General features: G+C 52.1%; 1 protein-coding gene across 2 annotated transcripts in view; it reads right to left on the bottom strand.

The window, feature by feature from the left end:
- Nucleotides 1-2,034: 2,034 nt before the first annotated feature.
- satb2 (SATB homeobox 2) overlaps nt 2,035-24,288 on the bottom strand; it is a 48,226-nt gene continuing 25,972 nt past the window's right edge. For both annotated transcript variants that reach the window (XM_066687969.1, XM_066687968.1), the window contains 9 exons: nt 19,862-19,988; nt 19,624-19,747; nt 18,767-18,869; nt 17,396-17,446; nt 16,129-16,706; nt 13,246-13,458; nt 12,240-12,392; nt 10,613-10,804; nt 2,035-6,278 (listed from right to left, as the gene is read on the bottom strand). In XM_066687969.1, the coding sequence (XP_066544066.1) occupies nt 5,481-6,278; nt 10,613-10,804; nt 12,240-12,392; nt 13,246-13,458; nt 16,129-16,706; nt 17,396-17,446; nt 18,767-18,869; nt 19,624-19,747; nt 19,862-19,988 (2,339 nt within the window). In that variant the 3' untranslated portion in view covers nt 2,035-5,480. The remainder of the gene's footprint in view (nt 6,279-10,612; nt 10,805-12,239; nt 12,393-13,245; nt 13,459-16,128; nt 16,707-17,395; nt 17,447-18,766; nt 18,870-19,623; nt 19,748-19,861; nt 19,989-24,288) is intronic.

Below are 24,288 nucleotides of genomic sequence, written 5' to 3'. Positions count from 1 at the left end.
GGACACCATTCCTCTGCCTCCTAAACACATCTCCGCCAAAATCATCTCGTTTGCACCGGCGCCCCCGCCCCCTCTGAGCAATACTGAGTGCACCCCGGCCACTGATCGGATCATCCCGGGCGGTGGGGGGGCGGTGTGTCCCGCTGTCCTCACGGTGCTGCTAATGGGGGCCTGTCTGTGCGGCTGCGTGCTGTACCGGCTGCATGACCGGGGCGCAGGGGTGACCGAGCTGAGGGGCCAACTGGAGTGACCGAAGCATTGCGAGGGATCCAGTGATCAATCGATCAATCATGTTTTATTTGTTTCAGCTACAGAGCGCTTTACACACTGATAAACATACTACAACACAATGAATACATACATAAACAAACCTTTAACTGAACTAAAATGTATTAAAAGCAACATAAAATAATCCTAATCCAAATGATAACCTGATTTTTATGTTTAGTTAGGTTTTAGGATGAGATTAGATTTGGTGTTAATTCTGCTCTGTGATTAATTCTATTTTTTTGTTTTATTATTATTTGTATTGTATTTTCCTTTCAGTAAATGTCAGGAAATGCTAGATAATGTATACTGTAGCCTATACATTCATTAGGGCATGCGTCCCGGTATATTTTGTATATTAAAGGTATATACAATACATAGGTATACACCAACATTTTCAGTATGATTGTATTGGTTGTATTTGACGTGCGTGGAGGTCGTGCTGGTTGTGACATATTGCCGTGTGTTCTTGTTTATCATTAATTTGGCTGACAGCTTTATCTGTGGCAATTCATTTTCTGTGTCGCCTGTACAATATATTAATCACAGGGGAATATAATCAAATACATTTGGACCTGACCCCTGAGAAAAATATAAAGTGCACTTTCTGATACATTTTATTAGTTGTATACCAAGCTGAGTATTAAATGGAAATATTTTTGGTACATGTAGCCTATTCAATCATATATAATATATGCTTCATTTTTATGTAGGGCCTATTTTAGCATCTAAAAAAATAAATACATAATAATAATAATAATGTTAATATGTTAAATAGCTTTTTTTTATGAAACACTTAAATATATATCATATTAAAATATATATATATTATCTCTATTTATATCTTATAAAGGATTGTGTGGAATTGTTCGTGTGTGATCAAATATATTCATGCAAACTACAAAATACTGCAATCCATCCCAGTTAAATACTGCAGTTTCCTGTAAATGAGATTCCCAAACCGGTCCTGGAGGGACCCCCTGCCCTGCCGAGCTCTTAGTTACATAAATGATATTTATGTTGCATTGTTAGTTCAATTAAGGATTCAAATAAGCAATTAAGCAAAAACCAGCAGGACGGGGGGAACTTCTCCCTGGTTTATACACTTGCGACAGTCCTCTGTGTGTGTTCAGTGTTTAGTCGCTCCCGTCCGGATCCACAGACACTGCGCATCCCGGGCTTTCCCCTGCGCCCGCCAGACCCTAATCGCGCTAATCACTTTGCCTAATTATACGGCTCGTAATTATTTTCAGCTCCTTTAAAAAAGTAGCAGATTTTTCAAGTTACTTTTAAAGTTTTATAGGTGACTTGAAAGATCCATCTGCTGAATAGCTGAAAGCGATTAAAACAGGTCTAATTAAGCAAATTATTACTTACAATTAAGGGCTGGGATACTATAGTCGCAGGCGGAGGAGAACCAAGAGACACCCGATTGGGAAACCGTGAGAGAGGGAGGCCTGTATTTCAGATTGTATTAAGTGTTCAGTATTGTAGCTGTGAAGTGTGGGTCTCCTGTGCCAGTTTGACTGCGCAGCTCTTTGGAATGAGAATGAATTTCAGAGAAATAGAGAGAGAGAATGGAGAGAGAGACGGGGACCTGAGAGAAGGGAGACAGTGACAGGGGCCCAATAGGAGAGAGAGACTGACAGGGGCCCAAGAGTAGGGAGAATAATACAGGGGGACACAGACAGGGCCATGAGACCCACATCAATTAACCAACCAATCAATCCATCAACCAATCAATCAATTAATACCAAGGAAACTGAATTGACCAACTTCTTTTATTTATTGGATGCAATTTATTTAAACAACAACAATGAGAAACAAACACAAAAAAACAAAAACAAAAAAAACAACCTAAGAGCCTAACAATGCACATAAGTTAAAAATTAATTATCACTCAGTGATAACAGAGACGAGACGGACGCGCGGGGAGAGGGACAGGACCGGTCCGAGCTCGGGCATCCTCGCCCCCATCATTGATGAAGACGAAGATGATGCGATATGACGTGTCGTCTCTGGGGAACAGGACGGGTTGTTGTGCTTTGTTTGTCGAGAGGCACTACAAGAAAAACAGAATCACACCTCTACCCCCTGTCCCCGGCAGGCAGGGAATTCCACTCAATAAGAGGACCCCTCCAATACCCACGTCTGTCCTTCTGTCCATCCTGTGTTTGGCTCAGAGAGATGAGGCGTCCACTGTCCACCGGCACACTGACGACCCGCGGTCTGTGTATCTATATGTCTGTGGAAGTAAGGTATTGGTCTGGTTTTCATTAGAAAGCCCTGCTGTCGATGAGAGAGTGTCTGCTGTGAGGGACACGCCGGGGTATAAAGTGCTTTACATCGCCCCCTCGTCTGCAGCTCGTCAGCGAGTCTCACGGTGATCAGCTGTCCGGTGACACTGGGGACCCTGGGACTGAGAGCCGGACGGAGGGAGAGTGTGTATGTATGTGTGTATGTATGTGTATGTATGTGTATGTATGTGTGTATGGCGGGGGGGCAGGGGGCTCTTCCAGTTGTTGCCTCATGCAGGCTCAGATAAATCTTTCATTTCATTCATGAGCTTTAAAAACCAGTTTGCACTTGGCGGGGGAGAAAAAAAAAAACTGAAGACCCCAGTCTGGGACATCAGGCTCTGAGCAATCCCCCCCCGCCAGATCCTCCCCTCAACGGGCCGCGCTGTCCCTCCCCCGCGCTGTCGGACGGCAGTGGTTCAGAATGGAGCTCGTTAGGCTCATCAGTGTGGCTTGTCTGTGGCGCGGCGCGCTCTGCGGGGGGGGCGGGGGCTCTGCTGATGGGGGTCAGCAGTCAAGTGCGCTTTGATTGACAGACAGGTGGGAGAGCGGGGGGTGTCAGCAGCAGACAGACGCACACTGGCACACAAACACACTGACACGCCAACACACAATCAGATAGACACACAGACAGACCAGCTGACACACCAACACACTGACACACACACACACACACACAGTCAGACAGACAGACACGCATCTCTGCTGCTGTCCTCCCAATATAGACGGTCTCGTGTCTCTCTAGGCCACAGCTAGCCTGCTCACCCTGCTGCCCTCCCCCCCAAGACAAACACAAACTCCAGGAAAAGTAGAAAAATAACATTTAAAATGATAATAATAAAATGAAAACATGCGCTCTGCGACGCCTCTCTGCGCTCCACAACACTTGTGCCCCGGAAACAAAAGCAAACATCCCAACAGAAAGACACCAAACAGTCCGGCGACATGATTTCCTATTTGTCCTTTTCCTTCTTGTTGGAAACATAGTGAAGACGAACAAACAAACCGACGGAACGGAACGAAATCTAAAGACTGTTACAGTATGCAAACACTCCCTCCGACACGGGGGTCCGCAGGGGTCCGGACCGGCCCCGGGCTCCCGTGCAGCAGGTCCCGCTAGCAGCGACTTCCGGAGAGACTGACGTGAGATTCCCTGACAACGACTGGACAGCGTGACTCTAACGGGCACTAAACTACGGCGTCCACTGCAGCGCCCGAGTCCAGTAAACAAACACAGATTCATATTCATTTATTTATATTTATATATATATATGTATTTATAGAGAGAGGAGAGAGATGGGAAAGTTGAATTGCCGAGTTGCGTATCGAAGTTGGTGGTTTTGTATTTTTATTATTAATGAATTCGAGATGCACTCATTCATTAATTGATCGTGTTTGGACACATCTCAGTCCCCACACAGTCCATGAATACCAATATCATTGGAAACTTATCTTTTCCTCTTAGTTTTCTTTCCCTTCTTTTTGGCAGTGTTGATTTTCCTAAAATACCTCATATATTCCCCACGGGACCGCCCGACCTCAGCCGGCCGGCCACGTGGACACGGAAAATAAAAATAACAACAATAATAACAATAATAATAATAATAATAATAATAATAATAATAATAATCATGGATAAAGATAGAGAATAAATAGGGATCGGAGCGGAGTGTGGGCTGGCACAGGGAGAGACGGGGCGGGGGGGTGCCAGCGCAGCTCCTCTCCGCTCTCTCCAGCCGAGGGAGAGCGAGAGGGAGGGAGAGAGAGAGAGAGAGGGACTGGGAGAGAGAGAGAGAGGGAGAGGGAGAGAAGCTGCTGGTGTCTCTGAGTCAGTGGTTAGGGACGGAGTGATCTCTGCAGAGTTCATAGCAGAGCGAGAGAGACATGGGGGGTTGGTGGTCCGTGGTCCTGTCCCACCCTGTCCTGTAGTGTCTGTCCCAGCCTTTAAAGGCATGTGTCTCTGCTGTTGTGTCCTTCCCTGTCCCGTCTCAGTCCAGGTGAGTGTGTCCTCGACCCGGACCCCCTGTCCTTCCCGACTCCAGACCTCCCTCCGAGTCTCGTTCATCGATGATGTTCTTTGCACTTCATTTTGTTTCTTGATTTCAAAGAATCAAATCAAATCAAATCGAATAAAAAAATTGTACAGATAGAAGTGCTGGAGACCAGAGAGAGCGAGGCCGGGCTCACAGTCGGAGAGAGGGATCGAGGGAGGGAGGAAGAAGGAGGATGCTGCTTGTGTGCAAATTTTGGCACACAAAAAAAGATAGAGAGAGAGAGAGAGAGATGGCTGTTGTCTCGTCCCCAGCTTTTGGGCTGGAGAAGGAGAGAGTGGTGAGGGGAGAGGATAGAGAGAGGAGGGCAGGTGAGACAGACTGCGGGGGGGACACCGGTCAGCACAGAGTCAGGCTCCAGTCTCAGCCCCAGTCCCAGAGAGACAGAGAGCCCCTGCTTATTAAATCCAAATAATTAATTGCCTGAATTGAACCGGTGGGCTTAATTAGTCCAAATGTCCCTGACCGGTGTCCGGTGATGCAGAGACCTGGAGAGCCGCAGGACAGAGGTGCTCCGGGAACAGGGATGCCCCCCGCTCTGGGCAGCGAGGAAGAAGAGGAACGGCCCCTCGCCCTCCCTCTCCCAGCCCCCACCATCCTCCCGCCTCCCCCCTTCTTCCCTCTCCATCTTTCAGTCTTCCTCTCAGTCTCTCCCTCATGGTGGCTGGTCTCTGTCCTGGCAGGACGTGAGGTATCGTATTGCTCTGGCCTGTCTGTCCTCTCAGTGAGACAGCTCCCTCCCTCTCTTTCGCTCTCTCTCAGTCTCTGGGTCAGTCCCTCTGACTGTCCCTGCTGTCCCTCTCTCCGTCCCTCGCTCCTCCCCCTCCTCGCTCCCTCCCTGTCTGTCTCCGGGGGGGCAGGTGTATTATCTCTGCTGCTGCGGCTCCGCAGTGTCGGGGGGGCTGGGCGAGTGGTTCCTGTTGCCGTGGGGCGGGGCTCCCGAGCCGGAGCCGGAGCTGGCGCTGGAGCAGGCGCTGGGGCTGGGGCTGGGCCGGGCCGGGTGGGGGGCGCTGAGGCTGCTGTTGCCGGCGCCGCCCCCCCGGTCCTTGGCCTCGTCCTGGGGAGGGAGGTGCGGGTGGTGGTGCTGGTGCTGGTGCTGGTGCTGGTGCTGGTGCTGGTGCTGGTGCTGGTGGGGGGCGTCCACGCCGTACACCACCGCATCCTCGGGCCCATCCTCGCTGGACTCGGTGTCCTCGGAGCCGGACAGCAGCTCCTCGTCCCGGTACTCGGACACGTCCACGCCGCCCGCGCCGCCGTGCTCCTTCAGCTTGCCGTGGTGCTTGACGTGGTAGCGCTGGTTCTGGAAGAACTTGATGATGGTGTGCTTGGGCAGGTCCAGCTGGGCAGACAGCGTGTGGATGGCCTCCTGGTCCGGGTACAGCCCCACGTCGTGGATGAAGCTCTGCAGGATCCCCAGCGCCTCCAGGGAGATCTTGGTGCGCGAGCGCGGCTTCTTGCTGCTACCAGCGCCTCCGCCTCCGCCTCCTCCTCCTCCTCCTCCTCCTCCACCCATCCCGATGCCCATCCCACCGCTGCCCCTGCTGCCCTCGCCTCCAGCCATCAGGCCCATCTCCTCTCCCGAGCCCGGCAGGCCCAGCTGCATGGGGTCCTCGCGCAGGGGGGAGCTGTCCTTCATGGGCTGGGAGGGCTGTCTGAGCAGCGCCTGTCGGGAAAGAGGGAGAGAAACGCTCAGACAGATGCTGGCAGAGGAGGAGAGAGGAGAGGGAGAGGGAGCTGCACTTAGGCACTGTGTGATCTCACTGGGTTTATAGGCAGAGACAAAGAGAGAGAGAGAAGGAGAAAAGAGGGAGAATGCTACAAGAAGCCGGGAAACTGAGGGCAAGAAAGAGGGAGAGAGAGAGAGAGGCACAGAGAGAGGGACAGAGTGGGTGAGGGAGTCAGAGAGGGAGAGAGGGGGCGTGAGAGAGGGAGGGAAAGAGGGAGCAAGAAAGAGAGGGAGAAGGTGCAGCGCTCTGGCCCAGTGTGAGCCGGGCTGGTTTGGCGGAGGGTGGGGCTGGATGCCTGGGCCCTGGTATGCTAAACTATAAATCTGTGGTACATTAAAATTAAAGGACCCACATAAAGATAATAGTAATTCTTTATGTTTTTTTCCCTTCAATAATAACAGGGTATTTTTCAAGTAATACTGAGGTCAGGCCAGACCATGAAGTATTTCTGTTCTCTCTTCTGGGGGTTGGTGGGGCCAGCGCTAGCGGGAAATGTGTAGGCTTGTCATTTTTTATTCTTTTTAATTTTTTTCTCCCTCTCTCTCTCCACTTATTATCCTTTTTTTATGACTTTTTGCGAAACAAACAGAGGAGCCGCGGTTTGTGTGAGGGAGAGCAAGAGAAAGGGAGGATGAATGCCCAGCAAGCTCAATGTGTGTCTCTGAAACTCTCACCCACCCCCCACCATCCCAGCTCAGCCAAACACAACACCTCTGTATGGACGGGGTGTGTGACCCTGGGGCCCTGGGGACAGTGGGGACCTCACACACAGCTCCACGGGCCCTGCTGGTTCCTCTGGGCCTGGCCGTTCAGAACTGAACACAGACTGGTCCCCCACAGGCCCAGAGAGAGAGACGGAGCCAGGCCCCAGTACAGTTTTACTAGAATTGAACCTATGACCCTCAGCTCAGAAGTCCAGAGTCATAACCACTACTCCACACCAGCCACTACTCCGCACTGCTCTACTCAGCACTGCTCTACTCCGCACTGCTCTACTCCGCACTGCTCTACTCCGCACTGCTCTACTCCGCACTGCTCTACTCCGCACTGCTCTACTCCGCACTGCTCTACTCCGCACTGCTCTACTCCGCACTGCTCTACTCCGCACTGCTCTACTCCGCACTGCTCTACTCCGCACTGCTCTACTCAGCACTGCTCTACTCAGCACTGCTCTACTCAGCACTGCTCTACTCAGCACTGCTCTACTCCGCACTGCTCTACTCCGCACTGCTCTACTCCGCACTCGGCTCTTCTACTTTGCCGTGAGTGGTGGCACAGCGCAGTTTTTTGTGCGTTTGGGCCATTTCACTTTTCTGATTCTCTCTTTAAAGCCCATCTAGTCAAGCCTCCAGCGAATACAGCCCCAGTCCTACAGGGGTTCAACTCCGAGGACGGGGCAGTAGAGAGAGAGCGAGAGACAGGGGGCCGAGAGGAGGCCTTGGCTTCCACATTAACACCATTAACACCCATCAATATGTAATGACGCCACACGGCTCATCCTGCGCCTCACATCAGCTCCGGTGTTAATGGGAGTGTTGTGGATGCTGGGGAGTTGCCGTTGCCCCCAGTGAGCGCCACAGCGGAGCTGGAGCGTGCTTTTACTGCACCCCCCCACCCCCGGCTCCCAGCGCCGCCCACCCCAGCCCTGGCACTCGGCAGCACTAATTGAGCAAACAATGCAGAAATTATTCATAGGAGCCACTGCAAAATTAGCAAAAGAAGGCACTCAGAGAGACGCCAGAGATAAGAAAAATTACATCAATATATATATATAAATGAAAACAACACTAAATAAGTAAAGCGCTCGTCTGTGCCGGTGCTTGGTCACTCATGAAGCGATGCCATTGGCTGAGTGCTTGTGTATCCATATGGCCCATCACTAATTCAAGGCTGGCTGAGGCACAGAGCAGCAGCTCTCTGAGGCAGTGGTCCGACCTTAGCGCTCCAGCACGCACCCCCCCCACCCCAGCGCAGCGCAGTGCAGCATGGTATAGCATAGCACCGCACAATACAGCACAGTACAGCGTAGCACGGCACAGTACAGTGTAGGGTAATACAGCCCTATTTCCTATATCACCCCACTCCTCTGATCGTCTCTGTCTGCCTGGTGAAACAGGTATATTAAGGGTCAATGCCCAGTATTTCTCTCCACTGTGCAACAGACAAATAGCTCCCCATCACTGGGAGGAAGAGCAGGAGGGAGAAAGGGTTCCAGTGACTAACTGTGTGGCCTGGCTATGTGTGTGTGAGAGAGAGAGCGAGAGTGAATCAGTGTGGCGCTGTGTGTGTGTGTGGGGGTCAGTGTGGATGTGTGTGTGTCTGTGAGTTTGTGAGTGTGTGTGCTTGTGTGTTAGTGTGTGTATGTAAGACCAGCTGGGAGACATGTGTGGGTTGTGGTTGCAGGCAGGCTGGAGCCGGGGGGGTTGGCTTGGGGGGGGGTGATTAAGGGAGGGCCACAGAACACTGGGAAAAACACAACAGCGGAGAGAGAGAGAGAGAGAGAGAGAGATGGGTGATCTGCCACCTTTTCCTAGACCACTAGTGAGTGTGTGTGAATGTGTGTTGTTGTGTGTGTGTTGTTGTGTGCGTGTGTGTGCGTGTGTGCGTGTGCAGAGGGAGCTGGGACATGCTGGGACAGATATTTTTAGTCCCTTTATGTCCTTCACAGTCCCCGTCTCGGCTCCATGTCAGAGGAACACAGGAATGTGTTAATGGTGTGACCGCAGTTTCCTTCCTAAGACAGTTATTTATTAAAAACATGAAAAAAGAAACGGATAAAGACAAGAGAGAGAGCGAGAGAGAGAAGACTGTGTTTGGGACGCCTTGGCTGTTGTCCCAGTAATTATGGCTGCGCCTGTGTCGCCTTCCACACGAGAGGCGTTTCTCAGCGGCGCGGTGCGGGGCGGCAGCGTGGACAGCCTGGCGGGGGGGTGCCGGGAGGGGGACACGGCGGGAGAGACATGGGGGACTAGAGGGGACAGACAGGCTGCGGGGGGAAGAGAACAGGGGGGGCATTCTGTACAGTTGTTTTTTGTGCACAAATAATAGATAACAGCGCAGTGGGGGGGCCACCATATGACCCACCCCCCACAACACTAAAAATAAATAAGTAAATAAATAAATAAACAAATCAACACTCAGCTGATGAGACGCCAGTGATGGTGGGGTTTAAGTCTGTATGACCAGACCCTGCATCTGCACTGACTGGGGGGGGGTTGGCTGTTGGGCTTGCGCAGCTGTTGCTCTGTGTGTCTTGCACACGTGTGTTCCTCTGCGCAGCCATCTGCCCCACTGCTGACCCCCCGCAACCTGACACACTGACCGATACACTGACTGACTGACAGATTGACTCACTGAATAACACACTGATACACTGACTGACTGACACACTGATACACTGACTGACTGACTGACACAATGACTGACTGACACACTGACAGACTCACTGAATAACACACTGATACACTGACTGACTGACACACTGATACACTGACTGACTGACTGACACAATGACTGACTGACACACTGACAGACTCACTGAATAACACACTGATACACTGACTGACTGACTGACACAATGATACACTGACTGACTGACTGACACAATGATACACTGACTGACTGACTGACACAATGACTGACTGACACACTGACAGACTCACTGAATAACACACTGATACACTGACTGACACAATGATACACTGACTGACTGACACACTGACAGACTCACTGAATAACACACTGATACACTGATAGACTGACACAATGACTGACTGACACACTGACAGACTCACTGAATAACACACTGATACACTGACTGACTGACACACTGATACACTGATAGACTGACTGACACAATGACTGACTGACACACTGACAGACTCACTGAATAACACACTGATACACTGACTGACTGATTGACTGACACACTGACTGACTTAATGACCAACCAACTTGCATCAATGCCAAACAGCCTGGCCACCGGCTGCAAATGATCTTGCCCTTCACTGATTGGTGGCAGCTGGGCCAATTAAGCAATTAAGGGCCAGTTAATGGAATAGGGGAGCCTCACAGCACACCAGTAATAAACCCAGTGAGCTCACCGGACACACATCATGGTCAGTCCACTGCCGTGTCTAGTGCAGTGCAGTGTCGTGCCCAGAGCTTCATCCAGTGTGTGTGTGTGTGTGTGTGTGTGTGTGTGTGTGTGTGTGTGTGTGTGTGTGTGTGTGTGTAGTGTCAGTGTAGGTCCAGTGTGTGTGAGACAGACCTGGGTGTCCGGCAGGTGCAGCACGGTGTGCAGCCTCTCGCTGTGCTGGTGCCGGGACTCCTCCTCGTACACCAGGTCCCGGTCCTGCTGCGGGAGGCTCAGGAAGCGCCGGATGGTGCAGAGGTTCTCCCACAGCGTGCGGTTCTCCGGGCTCGGACTCTCCTTCCAGCGCAGCAGCTCACACAGCCAGCCCTGACAGAAACACAGAGAGAAAGAGGGACCGGGTCAGTACTGAGACACAGAGAGAGAGAGAGAGAGAGAGACTGTGCTTCCTGTCCCCAGGGCCCGGTTCCTGAGCTTTGGACCTGTCTGTCAGTGCTTTGGCAACACTGATGTCCCTCAGTCATGCCAATAAAGCTTTCTGAATTGAATTTGAATTTGAGAGAGGGGGAGTCAGTACTGAGACACAGGAGAAAAAGAGAGGGAAGGAGAAAGGAGCGAGAAGGAGGGAGAGAGATTTGATTATCTTCGGTGGAGGAGTCCAGGCGGTGACACCAGCTGCTATGTGTGCCGAGTCGCTCTGAGCACTGTGGTAATCAGCCCATCAGCTCCCTCCCTCCCTCCCTCCCTCTTGTGGGGGGCGGCCAGCTGCAGCAGCTGGGGTCACTGATCCGTGACCCCCACCCCAAGAGGCGTCCCCCCGGTGTGGCTCTATCCGTCACACACAAAGATACACACACACACACCTGTACACCCACCCACACACACACCTGTACACCCACACACACTCGCTCACGCAAACTGCAAACCTCCCTTCACTTTTTTTCTCTCTTCTCTCTCTTCTCTCTGTCAGCTTCAGCTATTATCCCATCCAGCCTCTCTCTCTGTCCTCACTGACTCTCTCTGCCTATCTACCATAAAATCAGTCTCTCTCTATCTCTCTCTCTCTCTCCCTCTAACTCTACCTCCCTGCCTCCCTCTCTCCCCCTCTTGTCTGTTCATAACAAAACCCATCACAGGAACGCAGATTAAAATCTGGAAGAATAGATGTGTGTGTCTGTGTGTGTGAGTCCGTGTGAGTCCATGTGAGTCCGTATGTGTGTGTGTGTGTGTGTGTGTGTGAAAAAAAAACAACAACACAGGGCCGGTACGAGTCTGCGCTGCAACAAGTTAGAGACACAGACAGAGAGACCGAGGAGAGAGGGGCAGAAAGACAGAAAGAGAGAGAGGGAGAGGGGGAGACCTGTTGATGGAATCTCTCCGCACACACACATGAAAGTGAGTCATAATGAAGGCCTGCTCCTCTCAGTGTAAACACAGCACAGTTCGGTATGGAACACATTTGCTGTCTTTGATGGGGATCTACAGGGTGGACCGCGCCCCCCCGCTGGTATTCAGACTCGTTTTATCTCTGGTTGTGCCCTGGACGGCTGGCTGGGCTGGTTATCTGTGCCAGAGATGGTGATTAAATAAAGGCTTTGGCGATGGTGCTGAACTCATAATCAGATATTGAAGCGCGCGCCCCTGCGCTGCTGCCACCTCCGCTGAGAGCACCAACTGCCGCCCTGGAGCCAGGAGCGCCATGCGTGGGGCAGTGTGGCTCTGTGTGTCAGTGTATCAGTGTGTCTCAGAGTGTCTCCATATCCCAGTCCATCCCCCTGTGTCTCAGCGTGTCTCAGGGACTGACCTGGCTCTTGTTGGCTGCCACCTTGGCGAATAGCGCCTGCGAGACCTTGGCCCTCTTCATCTCCTGCTGGATCTCATCATAGATGGCCGAGGTGATGTTCAGCAGCGACTCCAGCTTCAGGGGCTGCTCGGGGCTCGGCCCTGGCGGCTTGGGCTTCAGAGGGGAGAGAGAGAGAGAGACAGGGTCAGGTCGCCGGCCCCCAATAAATGCTGAGTCCCTAGCATCCCCGTGCCGGGGGAGGACAGACAGACAGGAGAGAGAGCGGCGCAGAGTCTCCCCACTGGGCCCCTGCGTACGCTGTGAACAGGACAATTCATACCTCGATGTGTGTAAACATGTCTGTATATATCTGTTACTGCTGTGTTTCTTGTGGCCCTGTGGCCCTGTCCGTCAGTGCTTTGGCAACTCTGATGTCACTCACACCAGGAAAGCAATGGAGTGGAGTTGAATTTGAACTCCCACCCCACAGGCAGCAGAGACGCAGGGTGTGCTACTGAGCCTGTTGTTTTATTATGTTGTGTTTTGTTTTATGTTGTTTTGTACAGTGACGTGCAGACACACACACACACACACACACACTATCCACACGCAGAAACGCCTCACAGCCAGGCCCCGAGCACACACACACAGCAGACTGGGTACGTTCCTGGGAGCCGGCGCTGTGGGGTCAGGGGGAGGTCATGTGTACCGTGACTCCTGCCTCTGCCCATCCCACACACCGCCACAGCGGCCACAGCGGATGCCTCCTGGGCTCCTGTACATGCAAAGCATTACTGGCCCAGATTAAATAGTCTGGAACCACAGGAGGCATGTGTCACGGCCCCGGCAGCGGCAGCTCTCACAGCACAGACAGGCACACTGACCCAGACAGACAGAGACAGACACACAGGCAGGCAGGGAGTCACACAGACAGGCTTACACTTATCGAGGCAGACAGACAGACAGACCCGTACAGGTGGATGGACAGGCGGACAGGCGGACAGGCGGACGGGGCTGTGCTGGGTACCTGTGTGAGCCGGGGCCCGCCGGGGCTTGGGGTGGAGGTGGGGGTGAGGCCGGGGGGGGGGTTCATGCTGCGCTCGCGCTCCTCCTGGTAGATGCGGTCGCGCTCGGCCTCGGGCAGGTTCAGGAAGTTCTGCATGGCCTTCAGGTTGACCAGCAGGGACTGAGAGGCTGAGCGCGGGTCCTCTTCCTTCCGTAGGATCTCCGACAGCAAGCCCTGCCACACACACACACACACACACACACAGCGCCGTGAGAGACTGTCCGACACTGAGACACTGCCACACACACACAGCGCCGTGAGAGACTGTCCGACACTGAGACACTGCCACACACACACGCACATGCACAACACACACACAGCGCCGTGAGAGACTGTCCGACACTGAGACACTGCCACACACACACGCACACACACACACACACACACAGCGCCGTGAGAGACTGTCCGACACTGAGACACTGCCACACACACACGCACACACACACACACACACACAGCGCCGTGAGAGACTGTCCGACACTGAGACACTGCCACACACACACGCACACACACACACACAGCGCCGTGAGAGACTGTCCGACACTGAGACACTGCCACACACACACACACACACACACACACACAGTGCCGTGAGAGACTGTCTGACACTGATACCCCTTTTCCACTGGCATATCTGACCCAACCCGGAGCCAAGCCCAAACCTAGCCCAGCTGGCCTGGTACAGGTCTGGTGTTTTTCCACTGCAATACCTGATCTGTGGTAAATGACATGGAGAGGACAACAGTGGAGGATCTTGAGAGTACGGTTCAACATATTCTCAGATTAAGTGCGACAAATACATCTGAAAGCCTGTAATGATTTAATTTATATTTGTTATGGTATCTTATAGTTGGTCATCGAACCATAATATGGATTATCCCAGCTTGCACTGAAACAGTCAAATTATATAATAATTATGTATACCTATATCGACATTTATATATATAAAACACTGTGAAATAAAGATTAGCTTTTAACGTTGTAAAATAAAATACAGGTCAAATCTCGTTTAAACGAAAATCTCACAATAAGCAAAATCTCAGCCGACTGTCAATAGTAAAACTAAAGTAACACGAGAGTAATGCTACTCTTTTGATACAATGACATTTCAGTACATTGAAATATTCTGATCTTTCCCTCGTAGGTGGATTTAACCTGTGTTAATAGTTTACTTATACGAATTATTTTATTTGGAGAATCCATTAAAAACATGTCTAATCAGTGACGCACCGACTACAGAAAGAGGCGAGAAGAGTTTCTCACAGCGAAAAATAGATATTTATTTAATTTACAGGATTATTGTTATTCAGTTGTATTGTATGTCGTGTAAAAACTACTTTGGCAACACAAAACTACTCCTGTATGTCATCCAATAATGCAAACTTGAATTTTAATTTGAGAGAGAGAGACAGGACCAATTACAGCTTGTGAGAAATCTACTCGGGGGAGAAAGGGAAGGTTATAAAATGTCTAGGATGTGTTGCAACATGCAAATGTTTGGATTAATCCTTGTTACCATGGTTTAATTTGTAATTAAATAGTTATCTGCTTTGACTGTTATAAATAAATAAACATATCTATCGTGAGAGGTGAGAGAACGAGTTAAAAAATCTGACAGAGTTAAGGAGCAGGGCCAAAAATTCACAGCATGGTTTTGGGTCGCCTAGACAAAATTGGCAGTGAGTGACGTGCTGAACCGCGCCAGCCTGGTTCTGGTTCTGGTTCGGTTCGGATATGCCAGTGGAAAAGGGGTTTGAGACACTGCCACACACACTCACACACAGCCTGCCTGTCTCTCTGACACTGAGAGACACACTGTCTGTCTGTCTGTCAGCCTGTCTCCTAAAGGGACTGACAGCCTGCCTGAGCTGCTCTCAGGGCCCAGGCTGCCCCCCCAGCTGCACGTGCAGTGTGTGGTGTTGTGTGTGAGGAGAGAGTAAAGAGCCGTGTCGACCACAGCCCCCCCCGCCATGAAACATGCCCGCCTGCCGCAGCACACGCTCCGCTGGGACCCAATGAGCCGGAGTCTACATTTGCAAAGTCTCAATACGCCAGGTGTGTCTGCCGCTGTGTGTGTGTGTGTGTGTGAGAGAGTGTGTGTGCCTGGGCATCTCTTTTAATAATCTCTGTTCATTCTTGTTTATTTGTCCTCCCCTCTCTCCGTGCCTGTGTGTCTGTGTGCCTGTGTGCCTGTGATTGGGGTGTGTCTGTGTGCCTGTGTGTCTGTGTACCTGTGTGCCTGTGTACCTGTGTGCCTGTGTGTGGGGTGTACCTGTGTGCCTGTGTGCCTGTGTGTGGGGCGTACCTGTGTACGTGCGTGCCTGTATGTGGGGCGTACCTGTGTACCTGTGTACCTGTGTGCCCGTGTACCTGTGTGCCTGTGTGTGGGGTGTACCTGTGTGCCTGTGTGCCTGTGTGTGGGGCGTACCTGTGTACGTGCGTGCCTGTATGTGGGGCGTACCTGTGTACCTGTGTACCTGTGTGCCCGTGTACCTGTGTGCCTGTGTGCCTGTGTACTTGTGTGCCTGTGTGTGGGGTGTACCTGTGTGCCTGTGTGTCTGTGTGCCTGTATACCTGTATGCCCATGTGTCTGTGTGTGGGGTGTACCTGTGTGCCTGTGTGTCTGTGTGCCTGTATACCTGTGTGCCCATGTGTCTGTGTGTGGGGCGTACCTGTGTACCTGCGTGTGGGGTGTACATGTGTACCTGCGTGTCTGTATGTGGGGCGTACCTGTGTACCTGTGTACCTGTGTGCCTGTGTGCCTGTGTACCTGTGTGCTTGTGTGTGGGGCGTACCTGTGTACCTGTGTACCTGTGTACCTGTGTACCTGTCTGTGGGGTTTACCTGTGTGCGGTTGAAGGCGACCCGGGCGAACACGGCCTGGGACACGCTGGCCCTCTTCAGCTCGTCGCGCACCTGCTGGTAGATGTCGGGCGAGACCTCGGTGGGGGCGGGGCTGGCGCCGGGCTCGCTGAGCTTGGGGGGCCGAGGCAGGGGCGGGTGGTTCAGGAACTGCTGGTTGATGGTCTGCGGGTGCTGGTGCAGGAGCCGACTCACCACCAGCTGCTGGTTGATGAGGTGCGCCATGGCCAGCTGCTGCCGGACCAGCTGGGGCGAGAGCTGCGGGGACAGCAGGCCGCCGGGCGTCAGCATGGGCTGCAGGGCCTGGGGGGCCACCTGGGCACGCAGCGGGGGGCTGTGGTGGAGCTGGTTGTGCGGCGAGGGCTGCTGCTGGGACTGCGACTGCGACTGCGATTGCTGCTGCTGTTGCTGTGACTGTGGGGCTGCCGTGGGGGTCTGGGGCTCCCCCTTCACCAGGGCCCCCCCGCCACCAGGACCCAGAGACCCCAGCTGGGCCAGAGCAGACAGGTGGGGGGGACGCTGACCCAACACACAGAAATCTGCCAGGCTGTCCCGCTCAACTGCAGAGGTGAGAGAGAGGGAGAGAGATACTTAAGAAGATGAGAACATAAGACAGTGTCCAATCAAGAGGAGCCCATTCGCCCCGTCGTGCTCGTTTGGTGTCCATTAATAACTAAGTGATCAAGGATCCTATCCAGTCTGTTTTTGAATGTTCCCACATTGTCTCTTCAGCCACATCGCTGGGGAGTTTGTTCAGATTGTGACGCCTCTCTGTGTGAAGAAGTGTCTCCTGTTTTCTGTCTTGAATGCCTTGAAGCCCAATTTCCATTTGTGTCCCCGGGTGCGTGTGTCCCTGCTGATCTGGAAAAGCTCCTCTGGTTTGCTGTGGTCGATGCCTTTCATGCAGTCTCCTGTGTCATTGTCTGGGCAGCGGTGCTAGACACACTGTTAGCTCCTATTACTGTAAACAGTCGTGAGCGGCTGCCTGCTTCTCCAGAGTGGCTCATAAGGAGCGCCCTGAATTCACAGCAACTTTCAATAAAATTCACCAATAGTCATGAGAAAATCAGTGAGAGATGCGGTAACATTTATTTTAAATCACTAAAACAGAGACCATTCCAAAGAAAGTGCTACAATGCTGGACGTCACAATTGAAACCGTATTTCAGGATCCTCCCATGGCCCAGGACAGACAGACACACAGACAGCAGGCTCTCTGGGACAGATGGACAGAGGGACGATTGACTCACCTTTGATCTCTGAGTTCTCTCGTCCCGTCCACATCTTCTCCAGGTAATCCCCTAGAGACAGGAGAGCCGTGAGACTGGAGGTAACAAAACTCTCATCCACACACACACACGCACACACACGCACACACACGCACACACACGCACACACACACACGCACACACAGTGCGGTCTCTTCCTGAGTCACTGTTTTAGTTCCTCCCAGAGGTCAGGACTCTGAGCCCGGGCTACGGACCCACTTCCTGTTTCCCTCCCGGCCATGTGTAATAAATATATTACAACTACATGAAGACATATCGTACAGATATACAACCATCGCCAGCCCGTATCGATCCACAGCTGGATGAAGGCCTCCCCCAGATGTTTCCACTTCTCTTTCCCACGTCACGCTGGCAAAGTTTATTATTTAATCTTCCCCTATTTTTCTATATATATTGTAAATGTCTGAGTCTTGCACAGGGACGACAGGGACATCCCAGTACAGCACACAGGGGTGTTTTCAATCGTGGCTTGTAATGTAGTGTAGATACACTATCAGCTCACAGATGCAGAGAGAGACAGACCCACTGGCTGGGACGCAGGGGGACACATGGGGACGCAGAGTGACACAGGGGGACACAGGGCCGTACTGGGTTCCCCCGAGCTCTGTAGCGTCACAAACGCCCTTCACAGAGTCCTACACTAAGCTGTACTGAGTCAAGGAGGGGGCTGGACTCGAGCATTTTCAATCCAATCAAACACGAGCTGCCAGCTGTAACTGACATGCAGGGCACCCAATCAGGTATTGGGATTTCAGTTTGTAGGTTCATGCGGTCCAATGGCATTGCTCTCTCTCTCTCTCTCTCGCTCTCTCTCTCTCCCTGTAACGCACATCTGGCCCGTAACCGAGAGGTGCAGAGCAGGACCGACGGGCTCTGTGTGTCGTAACCCAGGCTCTGTGCGGCTGGGGGGGGATCTGTGATGTTTCTGAAGGGCAGATGACTCCCATTTCTCTTTATCTTTTTTCTTTTCATTAAAAACAACGCAAACTAAAACTAAATAATACTAAAAAAAGATTTCTAGTTGAAAGAGGAAAAGGTAGAGAGGGAGGCAGGCAAGAGAGGAGGGGCGCATTCTTCCGAGGGCCGGCCTGCGCGGCGCTGTAACCCGACCCAGTTGCAGGGGAGCTGGTTCTGATTAGGAGCCGTGTTTAGTTCCCACTGTGATATTAAGGCAGACATTAGCGGATAATGCAAAACATGCCCACCAGAGTGCTGCCCGGCATGACTCTCTCGCTTTCTCTCTCTCCCCCTCTCTCTCTCCAGTCAGTGTCAGTGTGTTAGTCAGTCAGTGCTTAGTGTGTCAGTCAGGGTGTCAGTGTCCTGCGCTCTTACCTTTGATCTTCTTGTACTTCTTGTACCAGCGGCCGAACTCCTGACACTTGCTGGAGGAGACGTTGGCGTAGTAGGTGCTGTTCACGATGGAGGAGATCATACTCTGTGGAGAGAGAGAGAGAGAAGGAGAGAGGGAGAGAGAGGGAGATTGTATCTCTTGTCACATCTTGACTGTGTCTGCGGATGCTTTGTCAACACTTGTGTGAACATATCGTGCCAATAAAGCTGGTTTTGAATCTGGATCTGAGAGTCTCTGCGGTGACAGAGATGTGTTTTCACAGAGAGAGCCGTCCCACTCAACACCCCCCCTCAGAAGCCAGGTGCTGAGATTCCTCCTAATTAGTCATAATGGCTCCTATTGTACCAGGTGCTGAAGACACACTGAATGTACACCATGCACACGGGCACGCACACATACACACGAGCACATACACACACTTGCACACACGTATACAGACTCCCCTCCTCTCCTCTCCCCTCTCTCTCTCTCTCTCTCTGCCAGGGCTGTGCACTCAGGTCTGGCAGTGGCAGGTAGTGTTTGTTGCCATCCTGCCAGTAAACCCATTTCCAAAATTGAATTTGAATTACAATCACCCCCCATGCAGCTCTCCCTCCACACACACCTCCTCATCCCTCCGTCTCTGTCTCTCACTGACCCTGGAAACTCATACTACTGCCATATTATCTGTTTATTTTCACAGCTCTTGCACACACACACACACACTCTCTGTCTGTGTCAGTGTGTGAGAGGCTCAGTGTGTGAGTGTCAGTGTGTGAGAGGCTCAGTGTGTGAGAGGGTCAGTGTGTGAGAGGCTCAGTGTGTGAGAGGCTCAGTGTGTGAGAGGGTCAGTGTGTACCTGAGAGAGGGGGCACTCCTTGGCCAAAGTGCTCTGGTTCATTTCCTTCAGCAGTTCCTTCAAGGCGTTGCGCACAGTGGCATGGTTCCACTGCTCGGACGGCAGGTCTTCCAGCCGGGCACAGCTGCAACACAGCGGCAGTTACCCCCTCAGCCCACACCACAGCGCCAGTTACCCCCCTCAGCCTCACCCCAGAGTCCTGTGACCACCGCCCTCCCCGGACCCTCGAGCCCCTCACCTCTGCAGCTGGATGCGGAGAGTGACCATGTGATAGACGTCCAGCAGCATGTCGGCCACTGTGGCCTCGGGGGCGTCGGTCAGGAAGTGGATGGGCAGGGGGTTCCAGCGGCCCACCTTGATGATGCCTGAGAGAGGGAGAGAGAGCGTCAGTGGGAGGGGTACGCACTCTCACTCTCCAGGTACGATCAGCGGGGATGCGGTCGCTGCAGGAAGTCCACAGTAACACACGCCGGCCTCTCGTTTCTCTCCCATGTTCTCTCCCAGTCGGCCAACCAGCACAGGTCTCCCCGTGTGCGCACTCTCACTCTCACAATCAGACACCGGGGAGCTAATAAGCGCGCTGTAAACCAGGCTGGTGAACTGGTGTGTACTGGTGGGCTAGTGTCAAAGAGATTCAAGGCATTCAGGACTCCAGCTGTGTTAATACACACACACACACACAATCTGACACACTGATACAGATACACACACACAGATTATGACACACATGCTGACACACACACACTAACTGATACACTAGCACAGTGACAGAGCCACTGACACACACCCTAAACACACACACACACACTGACACCCTTCCCTGCTCAGAGGCTTCTGCCACGGCCCATATAAATAAGGGCGGCGCTGACCCGGTTTTTACCGCGGGAGAGACGTCAAAGACTGCGCGCTGCCTGGCACTGACATGGCTGGGTCAAGGCTCAGGGTCACAGCACGCCCTATTAATTGATGTCATTAAGTGCCTTAATAATTGCGCGATACCACACTGATTGACTGCCATAAAACGCGTCCCTGAGACACAAGGAGATGGGGAGAGATAGGGACAGAGATAGAGGACAGAGAGACAGAGATAGCGAGATAGTGAGAGGGCGCGAGAGAGAGAGAGAGAGAGAGAGAGAGAGAGAATGGGAGGGAGTGGAGTGAGAGTGAGAGAGGCAGACACACAGTGAGAGCGGGAGAGAGAGAGAGGGAGATAGTGAGCGTGTATCAGCCCACACGTGGTCTTCCAGTCCCTCTTTCTGCCAGATTTAGGCTCCTGTTCACCCGTCCCAGTGAACTGCAGATAACTCCAGTGGATTACACTCAGCCTTGAATACACCCAAGGGCGGCCCGTGTCTCTGTGAGTGGCAGGGTAACTCTCACACACACGACAAACACAACAAGAACAGCAGCCAGCTCTCTCGGAGCAGAACTCTCAGAGTGCGCATGTGTGTGTGCATGCGTGCGTGTGCGTGTGCGTGTGTGTCAGAATGGTATTCGTGGGGCCTGGTGTCTGAGAATCTCCCTGGCAGCGGCCATGCTCTCAGAGACGGAGGCTGGAGCTGCAAAACTAAACAAGACTAATCGCATTACGAGCCGCTAAATGAATCGCAGGCTGCCCGCGGGTTCTGTTTCTCGGGGAAAAAAAAAAGAACTCGGGGAGGCATTCGATCCCTGGCCGACGAGACCCACAGGGAGACCAACCGTTCACGGGCCTGGCTGGCTGGCAGTGTGGACGGCACGCTGCATTCAATCCTGCCCACACCACTCAACCCCCACTGGCCGGAGATTGCCGTGAGTTTGCCAGGGAGCCAGCTGGCCCTGCGTGAGGCAGTGCGATTGCTTGGCTGGTGCGTAACCCGCTGTGAAATGCCACCCACGGCACAGCATGGCCGGCCTGCTGCCAGTGCTGAACACCCTTCCCAGAGTCCCCAGGCTGTCATTGCCCTCAGTGGCACAGCAGGGCATCGCCACATAACCGGGCACCCTGCAGCACCCGGCATCTCTCTCTCGGTGCAACCGAGACGCAACACCCGAGGGATACTAGACTACGCACTGCACCTATACTACACTTCACTGCACTACACTACACTGCACTGCACTGCTCCTCTCCTCTTCACCCCTCCGCCACCACCTGCCCTCCCACTCCCACAGGGGCAGAGCAGTGAAGACACAACACCCTCAGCAGAAAGGAAAAGACCCGTGCATGTCTGTGTGTCTGTGTGTGTGTCTCTGTGTTTGTGTATGGGGCGGGATCATTTCCTCACTCTCAGCCCGGGGGGGCAGTGAGGAGGAGCCCAGAGAGCTGTTGCGCAACCCTGACAGAGCGGTCCCCTGGGCCGGAGACGGGGCGGGCCCGGCTGCAGCAGGAACTCAGTCCGCCTGCTCACCGCTGGAAAACACGCTGCGTCAACAAACAGCACGGGCAGCCGTCACCACACCAGGAATAAACAACGCGCATCAATAAGTAAAGACGCACACGCATGCAGAGATACACAGAGACAGAAGAGCACACTGGCAGAAGAGCTGGAAAACATGCAACTTGGGTGGGGAAGGGTTTCATTTGGCATCAGAGTTGTTCTTGTCGACGTTCTCCAAAGGGTAAGGTGTCCCTGGTGGTGCCCTGTTCCCCTTCCTCATCCTCTTCCTCGAGCAGCTGCTCTGGCACCTCCAGGCCTCTCTCTCACTTTATCTCTCTCTCTCTTCATTCTAATTCAGACAGGGTCCGACTGTGTGTTTGGGGTCATGAACGTGAACGTCCAGCGCCGTGCTTTCCAGTGCGCTGCTGTCCACTGCTGTGCTGTCCTGTGTTCTACTGTCCAGTTCTCCTGGCCGTGGTTCTGTCCAAAGCGGGATTATGACTCAGCAGAGGTTTGTTTCTCAGAGACACGTCCTTACCACTTCCTTCGAGATGGACGTGACCCCAGAGTGCAGCTGAGGGCTGGTCAGCTACTGGTCCAACCCTGGTCCATCCAATGCGCCCCGCTCTCCCGGCGCTCTCTCTCTCTCACCGTCTCGGGCACGGCCAGTTCCATGGCTGCCAGGGTTTCTCGCGGCCATTGATGGTGGGGCACAACCCGAACACACTACAGGGTCATCCACCAAACTGTCCCCTGTGCTTGTGTCAGCCAAGGAGGCTCCAAAAGGGACACCATCATTGGGAGCCAGTGTAAACACACTCGAGCAGAAACACACACACACACAGACATATATAAATAAATAAAAAATAAATAAATAAATTATATATATATATATATATATATATAATAAAGTATAAATGTAAATACAAATTTGGGACAAAGGACAAAGGACCCTCTTGCCTTGATCACAAACATATGGCAACAACAATGAACAGTTGAGAAAATGATTACCAGCGTTAATTGTCTGAAGACTAAATATATGTATATCTGTACATATGCTTCTATAAAAGCCTTCAGACCCTTATAATTGAAATAAACAATATCTCCCAGTTAATTACTGACTGGGCTAATTAAAGAAAGGCTGAGCCGTCGCGGGGAGAGGTTAAAAATACAGACGGGCTGGAGCAATGCAGGACACAATTCAAACGGGGAAAAAATAGTAGGGACTCTGTATAATTTTGGTTGTAAACCACAGAGGAAAAATGTATAATTTAAGCCAGAAATTATTCATTTAACATAAATGCTTATTTTAAAAACAAAAAGTATTCATTTCATAAGAATGAAGGGGGTTGTGGGTGTAGCACAGTCATTTTTATGTGTGTGTTTACAGGACAAACAAAGAATGCAGGCTGGGCTGGCTTTTCAGTTTGTCTTTCTTGCCTTGTTTTGTTTGTGTGTAGTGTGTGTGTGAGAGAGAGAGAGTGTGTTATTTTTGTTTTGTATTTTTCTTTTTGTCGGTGAACTTTTAACTGTGACTTTTTCTCCATTTGTTTTTTCGATCTGTGCTCTCTGTAGTTTGTCCCTCTCTCTCGCCCCTCCCCTCTCTCTCTCTCTGTTCTTTTCTTCTTGGCCTCCTCGTCAAAACGCCACCTCGTTTATTTTTTGTTTGTCTCCTTGTTTTTCTTAACGATGTTGACAGATCCTCAGAGTTCCTCACTCAGCACTTTTCCTCTTTGTCTCTCCCGGCAGCCGTCGCCTGGGCCGGGCCCCTGGGCCGGCTGTCCCATCCTGCGCGGCAGCGTTGAGAATGATCCACGTCTCTGAATCGACAGGCTGAGCGTCCCCGCTGTCCCGTTGCCTCTGCCTGTCGCACACCGCCCACCGGCACTAGTGTTTATTTCCCTCTGTTCCCGGGCCTGACTGCCCACAGTGGGTGAGCCGCTCCAGTCACCGATTGCCTCCGCAGGTCAGGGGCAGAGGAAAACTGAGGACCCCTGGTCTCATGACTGGCCCGTCTGCAATGTGTTGTTATAACAGCCCACGGCAAGAAGAACTCCACGATGACGGTTGGAGACATTAAAAGATAATTGCAAATCTTTATATACATATATACCATATACAGCTCTGGAAAAAGTTAAGAGACCACTCCAAGTTCAGAAATCAATGTTAAGTGGTCTCTTAATTGTTTCCTGAGCTGTATATCTGCGTGTATGCGTGAATGTATACTGTATGCCAGTGTGAACTACGTTATTTAAGTTTGTTCTTCTATTTTATTCTTCCCTTTCTTCTATACGCTATTAAAACCCGG

The sequence above is a fragment of the Amia ocellicauda genome, chromosome 16 (assembly GCF_036373705.1).
Source record: "Amia ocellicauda isolate fAmiCal2 chromosome 16, fAmiCal2.hap1, whole genome shotgun sequence".
Classification (NCBI taxonomy): Eukaryota; Metazoa; Chordata; class Actinopteri; order Amiiformes; family Amiidae; genus Amia; species Amia ocellicauda.
Note: the sequence above shows the minus strand (reverse complement) of the source record. Positions and strands in the feature narration are given on the sequence as shown.